Source organism: Geotrypetes seraphini, chromosome 4, assembly GCF_902459505.1.
Source record: "Geotrypetes seraphini chromosome 4, aGeoSer1.1, whole genome shotgun sequence".
Taxonomy (NCBI): domain Eukaryota; kingdom Metazoa; phylum Chordata; class Amphibia; order Gymnophiona; family Dermophiidae; genus Geotrypetes; species Geotrypetes seraphini.
This window is the reverse complement of record NC_047087.1, coordinates 290985324-291002185: the sequence shown is the minus strand read 5'-3', so window position 1 is coordinate 291002185 and position 16862 is coordinate 290985324. Positions and strand designations below refer to the sequence as shown.

The 16862-nt window shown below is 43.9% G+C and overlaps 1 protein-coding gene across 2 annotated transcripts in view; it reads left to right on the top strand.

Annotated features, from left to right (window-relative positions):
* TLX1 (T cell leukemia homeobox 1) overlaps positions 1–13614 on the top strand; it is a 33299-nt gene extending 19685 nt beyond the window's left edge. For both annotated transcript variants that reach the window (XM_033942861.1, XM_033942860.1), the window contains exon 3: positions 13325–13614. In XM_033942861.1, coding sequence (XP_033798752.1) covers positions 13325–13547 — 223 coding nt within the window. In that variant the 3' untranslated portion in view covers positions 13548–13614. The remainder of the gene's footprint in view (positions 1–13324) is intronic.
* The last annotated feature ends 3248 nt before the right edge of the window (positions 13615–16862 follow it).

Here is a 16862-nt window from a genome sequence, read left to right as displayed (position 1 = left end):
AGCTAAACCAGTACAAAAAAAACCACGTGTCAATCCTTATGGCTGAACTCCAAGATTCAAATAGGCGAGTCTAAGATCCTCTGGAAGCATTGTATACGTACTTTAGATGATGTGTTATCAAATGGGAAAATGCTTGATTTTTCACAACTGCAACAATCATTCGGTATTTCAAAGTCTCAAGCATATAAATGGTTGCAGTTGAAGCAAGCCATTCAGAAGGGGTTCCCTGATTGGCAGAATTTAAATAATCAGTATAACTTGCCGGGCCTATGCTTCCAGATAGATTTGCTAGGGCATCAGGCCGCCAAGTGATATAAATTCATATCTGACTATATGAATAAAAAATCAAAAACAAGCTTGAGAGACATTTGGAGCATTGAGATTAAGCAGCAGGAACCACTTCACAGGTCATAGATCTGATGGGCCGCCGTGGGAGCAGACCGCTGGGCGCGATGGACCTCTGGTCTGACCCAGTGGAGGCAACTTCTTATGTTCTAGCAGATTTCTACTACTCAATGGCCATGGATTTGGACTTGGAGGATGAGATGTACAGCGTCAGCATCTATGGGCCAAAAATGGTTTTATTTGTTACATAGAAGTTTTTGGACCCCTGTTCGTTTACAGAAGTTGGACTGTTCCAAGTCTAATAGATGCCGGCACTGTCATCTTGACGTAGGGACACCGGATCATTTATTATTCTATTGTCCTTTGATACTCAATTTTTGGAGATCTATATGGGGGCAAATCAACCTGATATTGGAATCCTATGAGATGGTAATATGTGGGACATCAGATAGGCATAACAGTAGGCTCTTTATGATTATGACTGGGGTACCCATGCAAATGATCACTAAAAACTGGAAAAATTGGGACAGACTCCATTTTACCTTTTGGTGGGAATTTTTATGCTTATATTATAAATATGAGAGAATTAATTCGGAAACATCATGCCATAATAAGCAGTTTAAATTAACATGGGGTCCATTGACTAATTATGTTCATTCTGATTAAATTGAATTATATCTTTATTTTTCCTTTTAGACTGCATATCCAGGATGGGTGGGAGGGAGTGCGGGGGGGGGGGGGGGGCTATATACTTAACAAATGTTGTCTGGGATTTTAATTTCATGTATAATTTACTGCTTTTCTTTTTGTTCTCAAATTAGGGTGGGAGGGAGGGTGGGGATAATTATCTTCTATTAATATCTGATTGATTGGGAAGTGCTATCTCTAATGATAATTGCATGTATATTTTGTAAGCACTGTTCTAGATTTGAAAATCAATAAAGTTTATATAAAAAAAACAACAAACAAAGCAAGGAAACAGATGAACACAAAAAACAAACGTGTGCTTCTTGTTTGATGGAAAATGGTGTGCACTCTGCAGAAAAAACTACACATTCTTTTGGAAGAGTGCTCACTATTAATGATGCTTGATCGAACCTGAACATGTGTATGTGTGCGTTGCATATACCGTGGGCTCCTTTTACGAAGCCACGTTAGCGGCTTTAGCGCACGCGACTTTTAATCACGCGCTAACCCCTGCGCTAGCCAAAAAACTACCGCCTGCTCAAGAGGAGGCGGTAGCAGCTAGCGCGGCCGGCGGTTTAGCGTACGCTATTACGCACGTTAAACCGCTAATGCGCCTTCGTAAAAGGAGCCCTGTATATATATATTACTTTGATACATTAGGATACCAAGTAATATGGCAGGAGAGTGTGGTGTAGTGGTTAGCGCTACAGCCTCAGCCCCCTGAGGTTGTGGGTTCAAATCCCATGCTGCTCCTTGTGACCGCGGGGCAAGTCACTTAATCCTCCAATGCCCCAGATAGGTAAAGTGTGAGCCCACCAGGACAGATAGGGAAAAAGCTTACATATCTGATTTGTACCCTGTCTGAGCTTCTTTGGGAGGATAGGTAAAACCATAATTGTGAAAACAAAGAGAATATGAATTAACAAAATATTTTAGGGTACATTATCATTCACACAGTACATACCAGGGAACAGGGCTGGCTCAAGAGACTGTGGTGCCCTAAGCCACCTTTTTGTACTGGCTTCCTCCACTTCTCCATGCAATTCTTGTGCAGCCAAATCAACTCCCAGCCAGCCAGCCTCCACATCACCCACTTTCTAGCCAGCCAGCTCCCCCTGCATTCCAGTCAGTCAGCTAGCTGCCCCCTCCTCCCCCAGCCAGCTGCATTTCTTGACTCACCCCAGGTGTGATGAGGACAGATGTGATCCTCACTCACTCCTGCCTTGGTAACCCCCTAGCGAAAATCTCTCCATACTACTGCTAGGGCTTTCAGGCTACCATATAAGGTAGCCACCAGAGCAGGAGAGAGTGGGGTTCACTCCTGCCCCTGTCAACCCTGAGACTCATTCCCTTCTCTCACCCCTACCTTTTCCATTTTCCTCCTTCCCCAGCTTCTTATTCCCTTTCATCTGTTATCTACTTACCATTATTGCATTTCTACACATACTTCTCTCCTTGACATTGTCCCTCATTTCCTCTCACAGTGTTTCAGCATTCTCAGCATCACCTCTCCTTTGACCCTTGTAACCCAGCATCTTCTCTCTCTTTCTCTCCTTCCCCCTCCCACCTTTGTAGCCTAACATCTTTCTGTCTCTTTGCTCACACCCTCCCCAGCATCTTCCTATCTCATCTGTCTTGCTCTCTGCCCCTCCTCCCCATGGTCCAGTTTCTCTCTTCCTTCCCTCCTTTTTGTCCACTTCCATCTTTCTCTTTGTTCCAACAACTCTCCTGGGTTCCAACAACTCTCACTCTGTCTTTGCTTTCCCCAATTCAACATCTCTCCTTCTGTCTTCTCTCGCCCTCTTGTGCTCCCTACCTTGGAGAGGGTGAACAACCTGTCCTTATCTACTAAGTCTATTCCCTTCAGTACCTTGAATGTTTCGATCATGTCCCCTCTCAATCTCCTCTGTTCGAGGGAGAAGAGGCCCAGTTTCTCTAATATAGGTCAGCCCACATCCCAATCTCTCGCCTTATCCATACCCCTTTTCGCTCTGGGTGCACAGAGTCAGAGAAAAGACCTAAGCTGATTTTAGATATGTCTAAAACCCTGTTTGATTTTTGGTACTTGGATGACCTGTCTTTTTTATTGTCCAAGTACTGATTTAGGCAGGATTTTAGACTTAAAAAAAAAAAAAATATGTACCTCTTACTATTTATTTTTAAATTTTTATATGGCCAGGTTATTTGATGGATTTGATAATAGTATATCACTCATCTAGGTATTTACGCTCTTCCTGAGAATTGTTATTAGTAATAGCATCGTGTAAAGATTGTAGATTGCTCTCCTCTATGAAGTAAATGCTCTTTAGAAGAGCTGCAGAGTTTTGGAATTTTTTACCCAGCGAAATAAGAAATGTGTCTAATATCAGGCTTTTTAGGAAAGCGAAAAAAAATGGTTACCTCAAAAATATTTTTGATTAAGCAGGGTGGATATTATGACTCTATATAGGATGTATTTAAGTTTGGTACATTTTTTGATATGGTATTATCTTTTATTGTAACCTGCTTGGAACTTTGTGGTTAAGCGGGATATACATATGGAAATTAAATTAAATTAAAAAGTGAAATGTTTTCCTCCCAGAAATAGCAGTGTGCAAGTGGCAACCTGTAATATATTGCAGAAGTAATTTTTGCTCCTCTAAGCAAGGACCGTCTATTTACATGTTAAATGTACAGCAGTCAAAAGCGCACCAGGACAAAGGCGCGCGCAGACAATTGAGCGCAGTGTGGAGGTGCGCGCCGAAGAAAATTACTGTTTTTAGGGGCTCCGACGGTGGGGTGTGGGGTGGAACCCCCCCACTTTACTTAATACAGATTGCGCCGCATTGTGGAGGGTTTGGGGGGCTGTAACCCCCCACATTTTACTGAAAACTTCACTTTTTCCCTGTTTTTAGAGAAAAAGTTAAGTTTCCAGTAAAATGTGGGGGGTTACAACCCCCCAAACCCCCCACAACGCCGCCGTGATCTGTATTAAGTAAAGTGGGGGGGCTCCCCAACAAAAACCCCCGCCGGAGCCCCTAAAAAGAGTAATTTTCTTCGGCGCACGCCTCCGTCTTGCGCTCAGTTGTCGGCACGCGCCTTTGTCTTCCACGATTATGTCTATGAACCGTGCTACATACGCCTTTCAGCGCTATAGAAATGATAAATAGAAGCAGTAAACTTTCACCCTGTCTGACTCCTCTCTTGGTTGCCCTGGTGACAGGATCACCCAGTCAGCATTCATTCCTTCTTCTCCTGGGACCCGGGGTGGGGGATCCCTCAGCTCATACTGACTATTGCTTCCTCCTATCCAGGCCTACCTCCAACCCTTCCACCATCTTCCTTCCTCCCCCTCCCCCTTCCATTTCCTCTCACCACAAGATAGCACTAACTTCAGCCCTTCAAGTTTGTTCAACAGCCTCCTATGAGGAACTGTATCAAAGGCTTTGCTGAAATCCGAGTAAATTACATCTAGCATATGTCCTCGATCCAGCTCTCTGGTCACCCAATCAAAAAATTCAATCAGGTTCGTTTGGCACGATTAACCTTTTGTAAAGCCATGTTGCCTCGGATCCTGTAACCCATTAGATTCAAGGAAATACACTATCCTTTCTTTCAGCAACACTTCCATTATTTTTCCAACAACTGAAGTGAGGCTCACCGGCCTGTAGTTTCCTGCTTCATCCCTGTGACCACTTTTATGAATAGGGACCACATCCGCTCTCCTCCAATCCCGAGGAATCACTCCCGTCTCCAGAGATTTGTTGAACAAGTCTTTAATAGGACTCGCCAGAACCTCTCTGAGCTCCCTTAGTATCCTGGGATGGATCCCGTCTGGTCCCATCGCTTTGTCCACCTTCAGTTTTTCAAGTTGCTCATAAACACCCTCCTCCGTGAACGGCGCAGAATCTTCTCCATTTTCTCGTGTAACTTTGCCAGACAATCTTGGTCCTTCTCCAGGATTTTCTTCTGTGAACACAGAACAGAAGTATTTGTTTAGCATATTTGCTTTCTCCTCATCACTCTCCACATATTTGTTCCCAGCATCTTTTAGCCTAGCAATTCCATTTTTTATCTTCCTCCTTTCACTAATATATCTGAAAAAATTTTTATCTCCCTTTTTTACATTTTTAGCCATTTGTTCTTCCGCCTGTGCCTTCGCCAAACGTATCTCTCTCTTGGCTTCTTTCAGTTTCACCCTGTAGTCCTTTCTGCTCTCCTCTTCTTGGGTTTTTTTTATATTTCATGAACGCCAACTCTTTCGCCTTTATTTTCTCAGCCACTAGGTTGGAGAACCATATCGGCTTCCTTTTTCTCTTGTTTTTATTGATTTTCTTCACATAAAGGTCCGTAGCCATTTTTATCGCTCCTTTCAGCTTAGACCACTGTCTTTCCACTTCTCTTATGTCCTCCCATCCTAACAGCTCTTTCTTCAGGTACTTTCCCATTGCATTAAAGTCCATACGTTTGAAATCTAGGACTTTAAGTATCGTGCGGCCGCTCTCCACTTTAGTCGTTATATCAAACCAAACCGTTTGATGATTGCTACTACCTAGGTGAGCACCCACTCGAACATTAGAGATACTCTCTCCATTTGTGAGGACCAGATCCAATATCGCTTTTTCCCTTGTGGGTTCCGTCACCATTTGTCTGAGCAGAGCCTTTTGAAAGGCATCCACAATCTCCCTACTTCTTTCCGATTCCGCAGACGGGACATTCTAGTCCGCATCCGGACAGTGTTCCCCTCTTCTTCTCTCAAATCAGTCCATCCCCCCATTCAGGATTAGTCATATGATGTAAAATAAAAGCATTCACTGTTTTGTGTAAAAGTGTACAGTTGAATATATTGGACTTCAGTGTGGTTTAACAATTGACATATTTGTACCAGGTATGGAAATTGTATTAAGCTAGCTTTGCCTTTCACTTTACATTTAATCACCTGCCTCTTTCAAAAATCAGGGTTGGCCCAAGGATATCTTATGCCTCTGTGGTTCAGTGTCTCCACTTATCTTCCTTCCCTTCCCTACATTCTGTAGTCTAGCAACCCCTCCTCCCTTCTCTCCTCCATAGCCCAGCATTTCCCCTTGTTTTCCCTTTCCTACTCCCTGCAGTCCAGCATCTCCATTGGCCTTCCCTTCCTCTCTGACCCCCATAGTCCAGCATCTGCCCTTCCCTCTGCTTCACTTCACTTTCCTTCCTCTCCTTACCTTACCCATCCTCCAGTTAACCAACATCTACTCTCGCCCCAATGTATAGCATCTCATCTTGCCTTACTTCTACCCCTTGCCCCGCCATTTCTAGCATCTCTCCTTCCCTTTCCCTCATCCCTCCTCTACGATCTAATATCTCCTCTTTCCTTCCTCACCCTCCCTATACATATCTTCTCCTATATCATCCCTTTCAGGACATATTTTCTCTTCTCTACTGTTGCCAATACTTCTGCCATCCTGCCTCTGTCTGGGCCACCTGGAAGTGCTTCCAAGCAGATTAATTGCAGTGCACGTGCATGTTTCAGATCTGCTGGACTCCAACTCATCTATATCAAACTTCCTGCCAGAGGAGGGAGGACCCGGAAGACTCCCCAATGCTATGTATAGGAATGCAGAATTGCATTAGTTGCCAATTGAGGCAAGAATTGAATTTAAAAGCTTGCTTTTTATTTTTAAAATTTTATGTGTCCAGGTTATTTGATGGATTTGATGACAGTATATCACTCAACTAGGTATTTACGCATAGCTCTCTAATCCAGCCCTTCTTCTCCAATTGCTCCAACCTCTGGTTCACCCACCTTTGTCCATGGCTCCACAATTCCACTTCCTGTACCTGACCCAATGTAGGGTGGGTTGACTTGCCCAACGTCAAAAGAAGCATTGGGGAGACAAAGAATTTGAACCCTGGCTTCCTGATTTCTTAGCTCACTGATCTTACCTTAAAGTCCTTCTCTACTCTATGAAGAAACAAACCTAATTGGTAACCATTTGCTTCCTCAAACCCTTTCCCCTCAGTAGGAAAATGTCTGCTATTCCATCCTCTGGCCATTTGTCTTAGTCGCATTAGAGATTCCTAAAGTTCAGCCATCTTGGAGTATAGATACCACTAGTGATCCCTACTTATTTCAGTAAGTAACCTTTTTCTGCCACCCAATACTTTTCAGAATTGGGAGCGTTCTACCTACCAGCGAGATAATAGTTGAAGGAGACTTTGAATTGAAGGAGAAACTCACGGGTATTAATTCCAGGTCAAAAGGCAGCTTACTGTATGTGACTGGCACAGCCACTGTACCACATGGGTCAGAGTTTGACTGGCTGTTTAAATGTAATATAGAATCATAGACTGGAGGAGGCTTCTGAAATAAAAAGAATTAAGTGATATCACTTATCTTTTGGTAAAGAAGATAAAGATTCAGTGGATCACTCTAGCAGCTGAACCCCAGTAGACCAGAGTTCAAGGGAAGAAGTACTGTACCTAAGATCTTCCTCTGACAGAGAAGAAGGAAAGAGAGGAGCTAGGGAAGACTGCAATTCCCAGCTGCTGCGGCAAATTCCAGGGAGGTGAAGATAATATTTTCTCCACTCAAGGGTGGAGAACAGAGAAAAAAAGGTGAATTGTAACTTTTACTGTTTTACACTCTGCACCTTTATGGAATCATTTTGTCTTGACTGTTTAAAGATTTTCAGAGCAAAGCCCGAACTGGCCTGTCAGTTTGTAGAAATGGAAGCAAGTGGCAAAATGAATGATCCTGGGGCCAACAGCCTCCTAGTTTTAACTGGTCCTAACTCAGAAACCCTCTAATCCATAGCTGGTAGGTCAGAATAGGGCACTGCTGCTTCTCACGAGAATCCATACTCAGAGAAGGAACACCACCCCATATAAGTCTCTATCTTCTGGAGATTCCAACTAGTCATGCACCTGTACCCCACTGGTCAGTCAGTGACTGGTTTCCCTCATCACCTATAATCATTAAATCTCCAGTTCCTTGAAAGATCACCGTCTTTGGTGGCTCAGCCACCAGCCAGCTCCCACCTATGAGCACTACAAATATTTTTTCTACTAAGTCCCGTCTCCTGTTGACATATACAGTTTAAGCTCCAATACTCTCCTGCTCTTAGCTTATCCTGAAACTCTAGCAATTTTCTAGGGTGGGAGAGTAAACCAAAAAAAGGAAGGTGAGCAAACATGCTCACCTCCGTTAATATCTTCTGTCTGGCTGCTTACCTCTGTCTTAGAAAGCTGAATGGGGATTGCAGGAAAAAGTTGCCATAGGGATCCCACAGGGATGGAAGAAGTTATCATGGGATTACTGCAGGGGTGTGGTTAAAAAAAAATCACAGGTGATTCCAGGATGAGGCTTGGAATGCACTGAGAGATAGTTGGCGTGCCAGAATGAGGCTTGGAACACTAGCTTCAATTGCCACTGCAGCTTTCTGTAACCCTGAGCAAGTCACTTTACCCTCCAATGCCCCAGGTACAAAACTTTGATTGTGAACCCACTAGGTACAGAGAAAACTGATGGCATATAATGTGTGCAGTGCTGTGTACATCTAGTAGTGCTGAATATCATCCCAGAAACCAAAGGAGGTTGTAGGGGTTGGGCTGGGAAGAAACAGAGGGCTGTGAGCAAGTAAATAATAGCATCGACTCCTGCCGACATGGATGGGGATGGATGAGATTAATGTAGGAATGGGTGGGACTCAGTAGCATAGCTAGGCAGCCAATTTTGGGCAGGCCTAAGCCCAAAGTGAGTGGGCCCGCCCTGGAGGAGTGCGACTGCGCGAGCGCATCATTGAGCCCTGCCCACCCTCGATCTCTGAAGCTCAGGCTGAGGTGGGCGGAGACTTGCCCTTCCTCAGAGGCGGCGCACTGGGCTACACGTGTAGCGCTGCTGCAAGTGGGACTGGCATTGCAGCCTGGCCCTGATTCCACCCCGTGCTTATGCTGTGAGAGAGACTGGGTGGGCCTGAGCTGAGACTGAGTGGGCAAGGCCCACCCATAGCTATGCCCCTATGGAGATTGAATGGATCTTAGCAGGTATGGGTGGTTATGGGTTAGATTCCATTGGGGATGAGTGGAATTTATGTCTTGAAGTAATTCTCTACTTTACCTCCTGTTTCCCCCTCGGGCTAAGCATTCCAGGCAGGCTCACGGCCCATAAGTAAATTGGAAGCATGGTGCTCTCGGAAAGCCTTCTGAGAAAGTCTACAGGAGAGATACTCACAGAGCCCTGTTCGTATCCACCCTGTGTCTCAAGGGAATTTCTTGTGTGAGGAAACCAGGGGAGGAGGGAGAGTCGCGATCATAAAGTCTTGCAACTGGGGAGCCATCGCGGTCTTTGGAAGAACAGTGTCTCAGAGCAATTCTCACAATGATGTTACCTACCTTCTGCAAACAAAAGTCCGGGCAAATAAATCACCCTAATATAATGCCAGGACATCGAAGCACACATTTGCTCTGAATGCCATTCATTTGCTGCATTCTGGTAAATGGCTCTAGAGGATAAAGGTAAAATCGACGCTGAAGACCACAGCTGTGTTGATATGTGCCAGTGCAAAATTACCAGCTGTTGAATAGGCTGAGTGTATAGGGTAACGGGAACTGCATTCAAAACTACTGCTAGGGGACAGAGGGACCTATTGGGTGATGTCACTGACCCAAGTGGCAGCAGAGGGCGCTAGCTGTTGCCAACTACCATTGAAGGCCCCCGGTTAGGGTCTGGATGGGCTTGGCTTTATATCAGGGGTGGAGACTTTGTGTCAGGAGGCAAAGGTGTGATCTGAGGGTGTGGGCAGTGTTTGAAGTATGATTTAGAAGTGCAGACGATATCAGGGTTGGGATTGGAGGTGGGGGTACAGGCAGTGTTGGGACTGGAAACAGTAGGGTTACCCTATGGCTCCAGAAAAAGGAGGATGGATTGAGACATCCGGGTTTTACTTCCATTGCTTTCAGTGGAAGTAAAACCCAGATGTCTCAATCTGTCCTCTTTTTTCTGGAGCCATAGGGTAACCCTAGGAAAGAGTGGACATTGTCAGTCACTTCATTGGCTTCACATCCGTTTCAGATTACCATTCAAACTCCTCTTACTGACCTACAAATGCACTCACTCAGCTGCTCCTCACTATCTTTCTTCATTTATCTCCCCCTTTGATCCCCACAAGCTTTGCTTTGCTGGTAAATCCATCCTTCTCTTCCACTGCCAACTCGACTCCGTCCTTTCTGGCTTGCTGCACCATATGCTTGGAACAAGTTGCCCAAATCCCTACGGCGGTCTCCGTCTCTGGCAGTGTTCAAGGCCCAGTGCAAGACCTTCGAGAGGGCTTGCAACTCCTAACTCCTCTCGCCTTGGATTCTGCATCCCCAACCCTATATGTCATGCCTGTCTGTCCGTCCAAATTGGATTGTAAGCTCTTCCGAGCAGGGATTGTCTATAAATGTCAAAATGTACAGCGCTTCATATGCCTTTCGGCACTATATACCGTACCGTATTTTTCGGACCATAAGACGCACTTTTTCCACCCCCAAAAAGGGGATGGAAAAGGGGGGTGCGTCTTATGGACCGAATACACTGTGCTTGAATATCTGATTGTAAACCGCTTAGATAACTTTGATAGGCGGTCTATAAATAGACATGTGAGGGAGTCAGCAGAGAACAGCATGGAGAGGTGCCTTGATACAGTAATGGAGGTGTGTGGTGAAGGGGTGTAGGTGCTCCATATGTGTCTGTGTTGCAGAATTTTGGCCTCTGTGAGGAAGATGGAAGCACATGCGTGGGAGAAGGGGTGAATTGTGTAGATATAGGTGTATGTATGTACTGTATATCTGTTGGAGGTAGGGGTGTGGGGGTTGTAGATAGAGCACCCTCTCTCTCCCTTTTCCCTGCTCTTTATTTATTTATTCATTCAATTTTCTATACTGTTCTCCCAGGGGAGCTCAGAATGATATACATGAGTCTATTCAGGCACTCAAGCATTTTTCCCTGTCTGTCCTAGTGGGTTCACAATCTATCTAATGTACCTGGGCCAATGGGGGGATTAAGTGACTTGCCCAGGGTCACAAGAAGCAGCGTGGATTTGAACCCACAACCTCAGGGTGCTGAGGCTGTAGCTTTAACCACTGCGCCACTCTAGAAATCAAAATGTAGCAAAAGTAGCCAAGTATAGGACAATCAAGCCATTGTGACTTCACTGATGAGGTTGGCTCTTAGGCATTGGTGGAATGAGGCATTATGATGTCACAATACCTGCTCTGGTTATCAGAAGCTGAAACGTTTCATACTATTTATTTATTCCATTTTCTATTCCGTTCTCCCAGGAGAGCTCAGAACGGTTTACATGAGTTTATTCAGGTACGTGAGCATTTTTCCCTGTCTGTCCCGGTGGGCTCACAATCTATCTAATGTACCTGGGTCAATGGGGGGATTAAGTGACTTGCCCAGGGTCACAAGGAGCAGCGTGGGTTTGAACCCACAACCCCAGGGTGCTGAGGCTGTAGCTTTAACCACTGCGCCACACTCTCCCACCCCCCTCCTTTTTTTTCTCTCTCTGCCTTCCCTTGCATTCTCCACATTCCACTATGAATTCTCCAATTCCCTTATTTTGCAGAGTGATTCTGCTCAGTATGTCCCATGATGCACTGGGCAGTACAAGGTGCTACCATTTTCCAAGATGGAAGCGCAGCAGCCAAGCTGAGTGGGTATCACGCCAGCCTCTTTGGGGGCAGGGGTCCAGGGACTTGGGGGAAGGTCAGAGCGCTGCTAGACCCAGGTGACTGCTTAGGAGCGCTGAGGCCGTGCAGACCATCAGTGGCTTTTGTGTTGTTTCCTTTCCTGTCGTTGTGTCAGCAATCGCTACTCAGGTACTGACAGGAAGTGACACATTTTGGAAATGAGATGCAGATTACTGTGCCCTTTTAAGGTGGTTGTAATATGCATGCTGGCTGCTTATTGTAACTCTTTTAAGGATATTTATGAGCTAATTTGGTGGTAGGAGCCACGCCTAAGCCACTGGTGCACGAACCTTTCTGGAACTTTCCTAAACTACTTTGGAATGCTAAAGTTCATGCAGCACCTGTGCCCTTTTCCGTCCTGAGTTGAATATATACCCCGAGCATTGTAAACAAAACAAACATGACTAAAAAATATACAGTACTCTCCCGAAATATGCATGGGTTCCATTTCAGGAACCCCCGCGAATTTTGAAAAACCACGAATGCGGTTTTTTGCCTGTCAAAAGACAGGGGAGGCAGGAGAGGGCAGCTGGAGCGCTGGCGGGTGAAGAAAAATCACTCGCGGTCTGCTCCGACCGCCTCTTCCTGTAGTAAAGTTGGGCTACACCAATCAGGAGCTGCTTTGACACGCGGGGGAACACTTTATTAGTCTTAAAAAAATGGATTGTTTATGATTTAGAACTTGGAAACTGAGGTTTGAATATATCACAGACTCAAGAATATCAACATCTTTGCTTTCTATGTCATTAATTAATTAATTTACTTTTCAAATTTATATACCATCCTCAGATGCAAAATACGAGGGTCCTTCAGAAAGTTTCAGCACTTTCATATTTTCGCCAGCAATGGTCGGGGCTGGAGAAGTGGTAAGAGGGTGTGTCCAGTGGCGTAGCGAGGGTGACAGGTGCCCAGGGCGGTGGCGCCCCTCCCCCGCACTCTCCTCCATCTTCCTATCGCCGCATGCTCCTTCCCCGCCCCCACTGCCGCGTGTGCGCACCGCTTCCCTTCCCCCGTGACCTCTGCAACGTTCCTGGCTCGAGCAGCACCCCTCAACCTGCTGTGGAGCCAGCGTTGGCTCTTCCCCTGACGTCACTTTCTAGGTGACGTCAGAGGAGACAACCCTGGCGCGACAGCAGGCTGGGCATTGCCCCTCACGCCAGGAATGTTACAGAGGTAAGGGGGGAAGGGAAGCGGTGCGTACACGCGGCAGTGGGGGGTGGGCGAGGAGGACAGGTACCTGCGCCCTCGCCAAGGCTGCACCCCCTCTTGCTACGCCACTGGGTGTGTCATAGAATGTCATGAGACTAGTCAGGCAAGCCGGCTCACCTGTGGAAAAGTGACGTAATTTGCTTTTGAGATATTTGTGTTTAAAAAAATAAAAGCGCAGAAACTTTTTGAAGCTCTCTCTTAGTCTGGCTTTGTCTCAGTTATATCACAAGTTAAAATTAAGGGTAATTGGAGCGTGCTGTAAGGCAGATTTTTTTATGCATTATTACTGCAAGGTCTTATACATAGGATGTCAAACGTATGAAATGTTGTATCCTTTAACCATGCGCCTTGTCTCTATTTCTCTTTTGGGTTGCATTGCATTAAGGCGACAAACTGCAGAAGAGAGGGAAGCAGAGAGGCAGCAAGCCAACCGGATCCTTATGCAGCTGCAACAGGAAGCTTTTCAGAAATCTATAAACCAGCCCATGCAGGCCGATCCCATCTGCATCCACAATTCTTCCCTCTTTGCCCTGCAGAACCTCCAGCCTTGGTCTGATGACAGCTCGAAAATCACCAGCGTCACCTCGGTGGCGTCTGCCTGTGAATAAAACGCATATCTCCTGAACCTTCCCCTCCCCCCCCAAAAAAAAAAAAAAAAAAAACAACCACAACAAACTAAGAGCGAGAAGTCGTAAAAAGACACTATCACAAACGTAAAGGAAAGAATAAAAGCAGAGCAATGTTTTCGAGGGGGAGGGGGAAGCAGGCTCGGCTTTTTTAAAGTCCAGTTTTCTCAAAGACGTCAAAACAATTCCAGTTTCAGAGGGAAATTTGAGATCCTGCTGGGGCGCGCATCTGCATTTTCAATCCGCGGGTGACCTTAGCCCCGCCCCCTGATAAAAGCAAACGCGATCCAACAGCTACCGTATTTTCAGATCTTTCTTAAATTTCGCGCAACGGACTGAAGGGACGTCCCGGAGACGGCGGAGAAGCTGCGCGTTAAAGAGGGAACCGACGAATGCCCTGAAAACATTCTCACTGCGTCATTTGCTCAGACGGCTAATAATATGATCATGATTCAAATGCTAAAACGCCACCCTCTTTTCTGCTTTCCATCCTGGTTTCCTTCTTATGCAAGTTAGGTTTTAGCCAGAAATTTTAGGCGCGTTTTGAGAACTGCTTTGAGATTTTTTGTTTATTTGCAAAACTAAAAAAAAAACAAAAAAAACACCAAAGGAACAGGAAACTCCATCAGCAGAGGAACTATGATGAAAAGAGCAGACAGAGGTTGGAAAGCACAGATAGCAAACATGTTATCGACCAGCTTCTGGTGTAATAACTGACTCGGTCTTGAGACGTTTACTTTCACCAGGGCAATGCAATGCCAATTTCAGCTGATTTGCTAAGTTGATTTCCCGTGTTCTAGCTTGGAAATCGAATTATGATCGGGAAATGTGTCACATTCTTGCCAGTCTCTTTCACCTTTTAAAACTCGGCTATTAATATGTTGCCAAGAGTCATTTGTACTTCCCAGTTCTGCTATATTACAATCCGGGACATTATTTTATTTTTTTCCCCACTTAGTTATATGTACCACCGAAAACTTTGCCAGCTTTTAAGAAGTTGTGCCAGTGTTAATATTTTGTTTTCCTGTGAGATTTTAAAGAACACAATTTTTTTTTTAACTTATGCACTTACAATGCGTTCAATGTATATTCATTTTATAAGACCCTCGTGTAATTTATGTGAAAAAAATTTTAAGCTGTCCGGTATTGGATGCATCATCAGAGCTCTGCAGTTATGAACTGATTTTTCAGAGACAGTATTACAGTTGATTATTTCATGACAAAGTAAAAAAAAAAAAAAATCATCTTACTATTAAGGAATTAATTGGTTATTTTAAGTTTAGTTGGTTCCATATTGAGGCATTTGTATCATACTGAAAGTACAGTCTATGCAAAGCTGACTTTATTTTCATGATATCCTCTGGGTTTTGAATAGAATTGCTGAGGATGAAAAAAAATTAATAATAATGAGCCCACTCTTTCTCTGTCTATTGCTGGCTGATAGAGTCATCGTCTGTTTCTCGATTAATTGTTGTAGACGTCGTAGCTAGCCTTATTAATAAGTCTTGCAAATATGTTTCACCGAATGGAAGCACTAGAAATATCTTCCTATCTAGAGCCCTTCCGCCTCTATCTCTGCCATTGGTTTTGGCTCTGAAGATCTCCGCAGGGCGAGTGACTTTATCCACCGAGAGCCAAAACAACGAAAAAGCCAAGGGGTCCGCAGTAAAAAGCCAACACCAAAAACAAAAGCAAGGACTGCAGAGTAAAAGGTACAAGGCGCAGGAATTGTTATTAAAAGTCTATATAAAAGAGTAATCCATTAAAAAAAGTGGCTCTCTGAGGAAGGAGTGCTTCTCTAAAACACGGATCGTGTTGGGGCCGCACTCCATGTATAAGAGAGCTGGTTTTTTTTATGGATTGCACTTCTCCCTCCATATTCGCAGTTTTGACAATTGCGGTTTCGATTATTCGAGGTTTTTAGCTTGCTGGCTCCCCCCCCTCCGCCAAAATTACATCAGCTTGCATAGAGAAATCACCGATTCCAAGCATTTATACAGAGAAAATCGCCGATTCCCAGCACTTTCTTCACCGTGTTTTGCACCTCCTTCAGGAACAGGCTAGGTCTCCCACCGTGTTATTAGCGGTTTCACCATATTCACGATGGTTTTTTTTAAATAGAAAACAGCGAATAACATATGAAAAAGTTATTTGCGGTTTTTCTGTATTCGAGGGTCTGTTAATTCCCTATCACAGCGAATATGGAGGGAGAAGATTTTTAATAAAGATTCCTGCATCTTGTATGTTTTACTCTGCAGTCCTTGCTTTGTTTTGGAGTTTATCCACCAAGATCCAGTTCCTATCCACCTACACTGCTAAGGTTTTTACTTTTTGAATGTGAAAAAAAAACCCCCACAACTGTGTAAATAAAATTTAAATTTTTGCATAAATACAAGTTAAATAATGAGTGATATTCTTAAACTACCAGCTCCTCAAAAGGTCTGAGTTTTATTTGTTTTATTTATTTATTTATTTTCATGTTTTGGAAAGAGAGCGTGAAGATCTGTACAATCATTTAATCAGATTTCAGATATAGAAGTTATTGTGGAGGGAGAAATGCAATTACTTCATCTAAGTCTGTGGGATGCCAGCCTGTGATTTAATTACAATTGTGAACTCATTTTTGGCTGATCTGTCTGAGAAAAAAAAAGGGTTATCAGAAAATGTAATTTATTAAGAACCCAAATCTAGTCTAACTAAACAACCTTTTTAATAACTTTGGGATCACTGAGCTTTTTTTTTTTTATGTTGTTGCAAACAGTGATATTTTGTATGACAGATATATGAATAACATTTGGGTTTAACAGCTGAAAACTAAAAGTTAATATAGAGGAAGTTTTTCATTTTACAGATTTTCTTCACCAGCTATACAATCAATTTAAAAATGAAAGAGTGTTTCTTGACTTCAAAAAGATTTGAAGTTATTAACTTCATCCAAACGTGCCTATATTCACCCTGCCTGAAGCTACCATTTGACAGAATTAAATCAGATGAAATGCAAGTTATTATTTTCCCTGTATTCCATAAACTATTTATCCCAAACATATCAAGGTTCAGTTGTTATCGTTTGATTCCAGATGTTGCCTCTGCATCTAAACTGAAGAAAGGCAATATATCATGCATACTGTCAAAATAGATTACTTCTACTTACAGAAATAAGAACAGCAAAGACAAAGCCAAGTGGAATGTTAATGAAATTTCAAATAATATTTTGGTGCTTTTGACAGGTAGATGTGATAAAATGTGTATACAGGGTAGCTTAATTTGATCATTCTCTAAGTTTTAAAACAAGTCAAA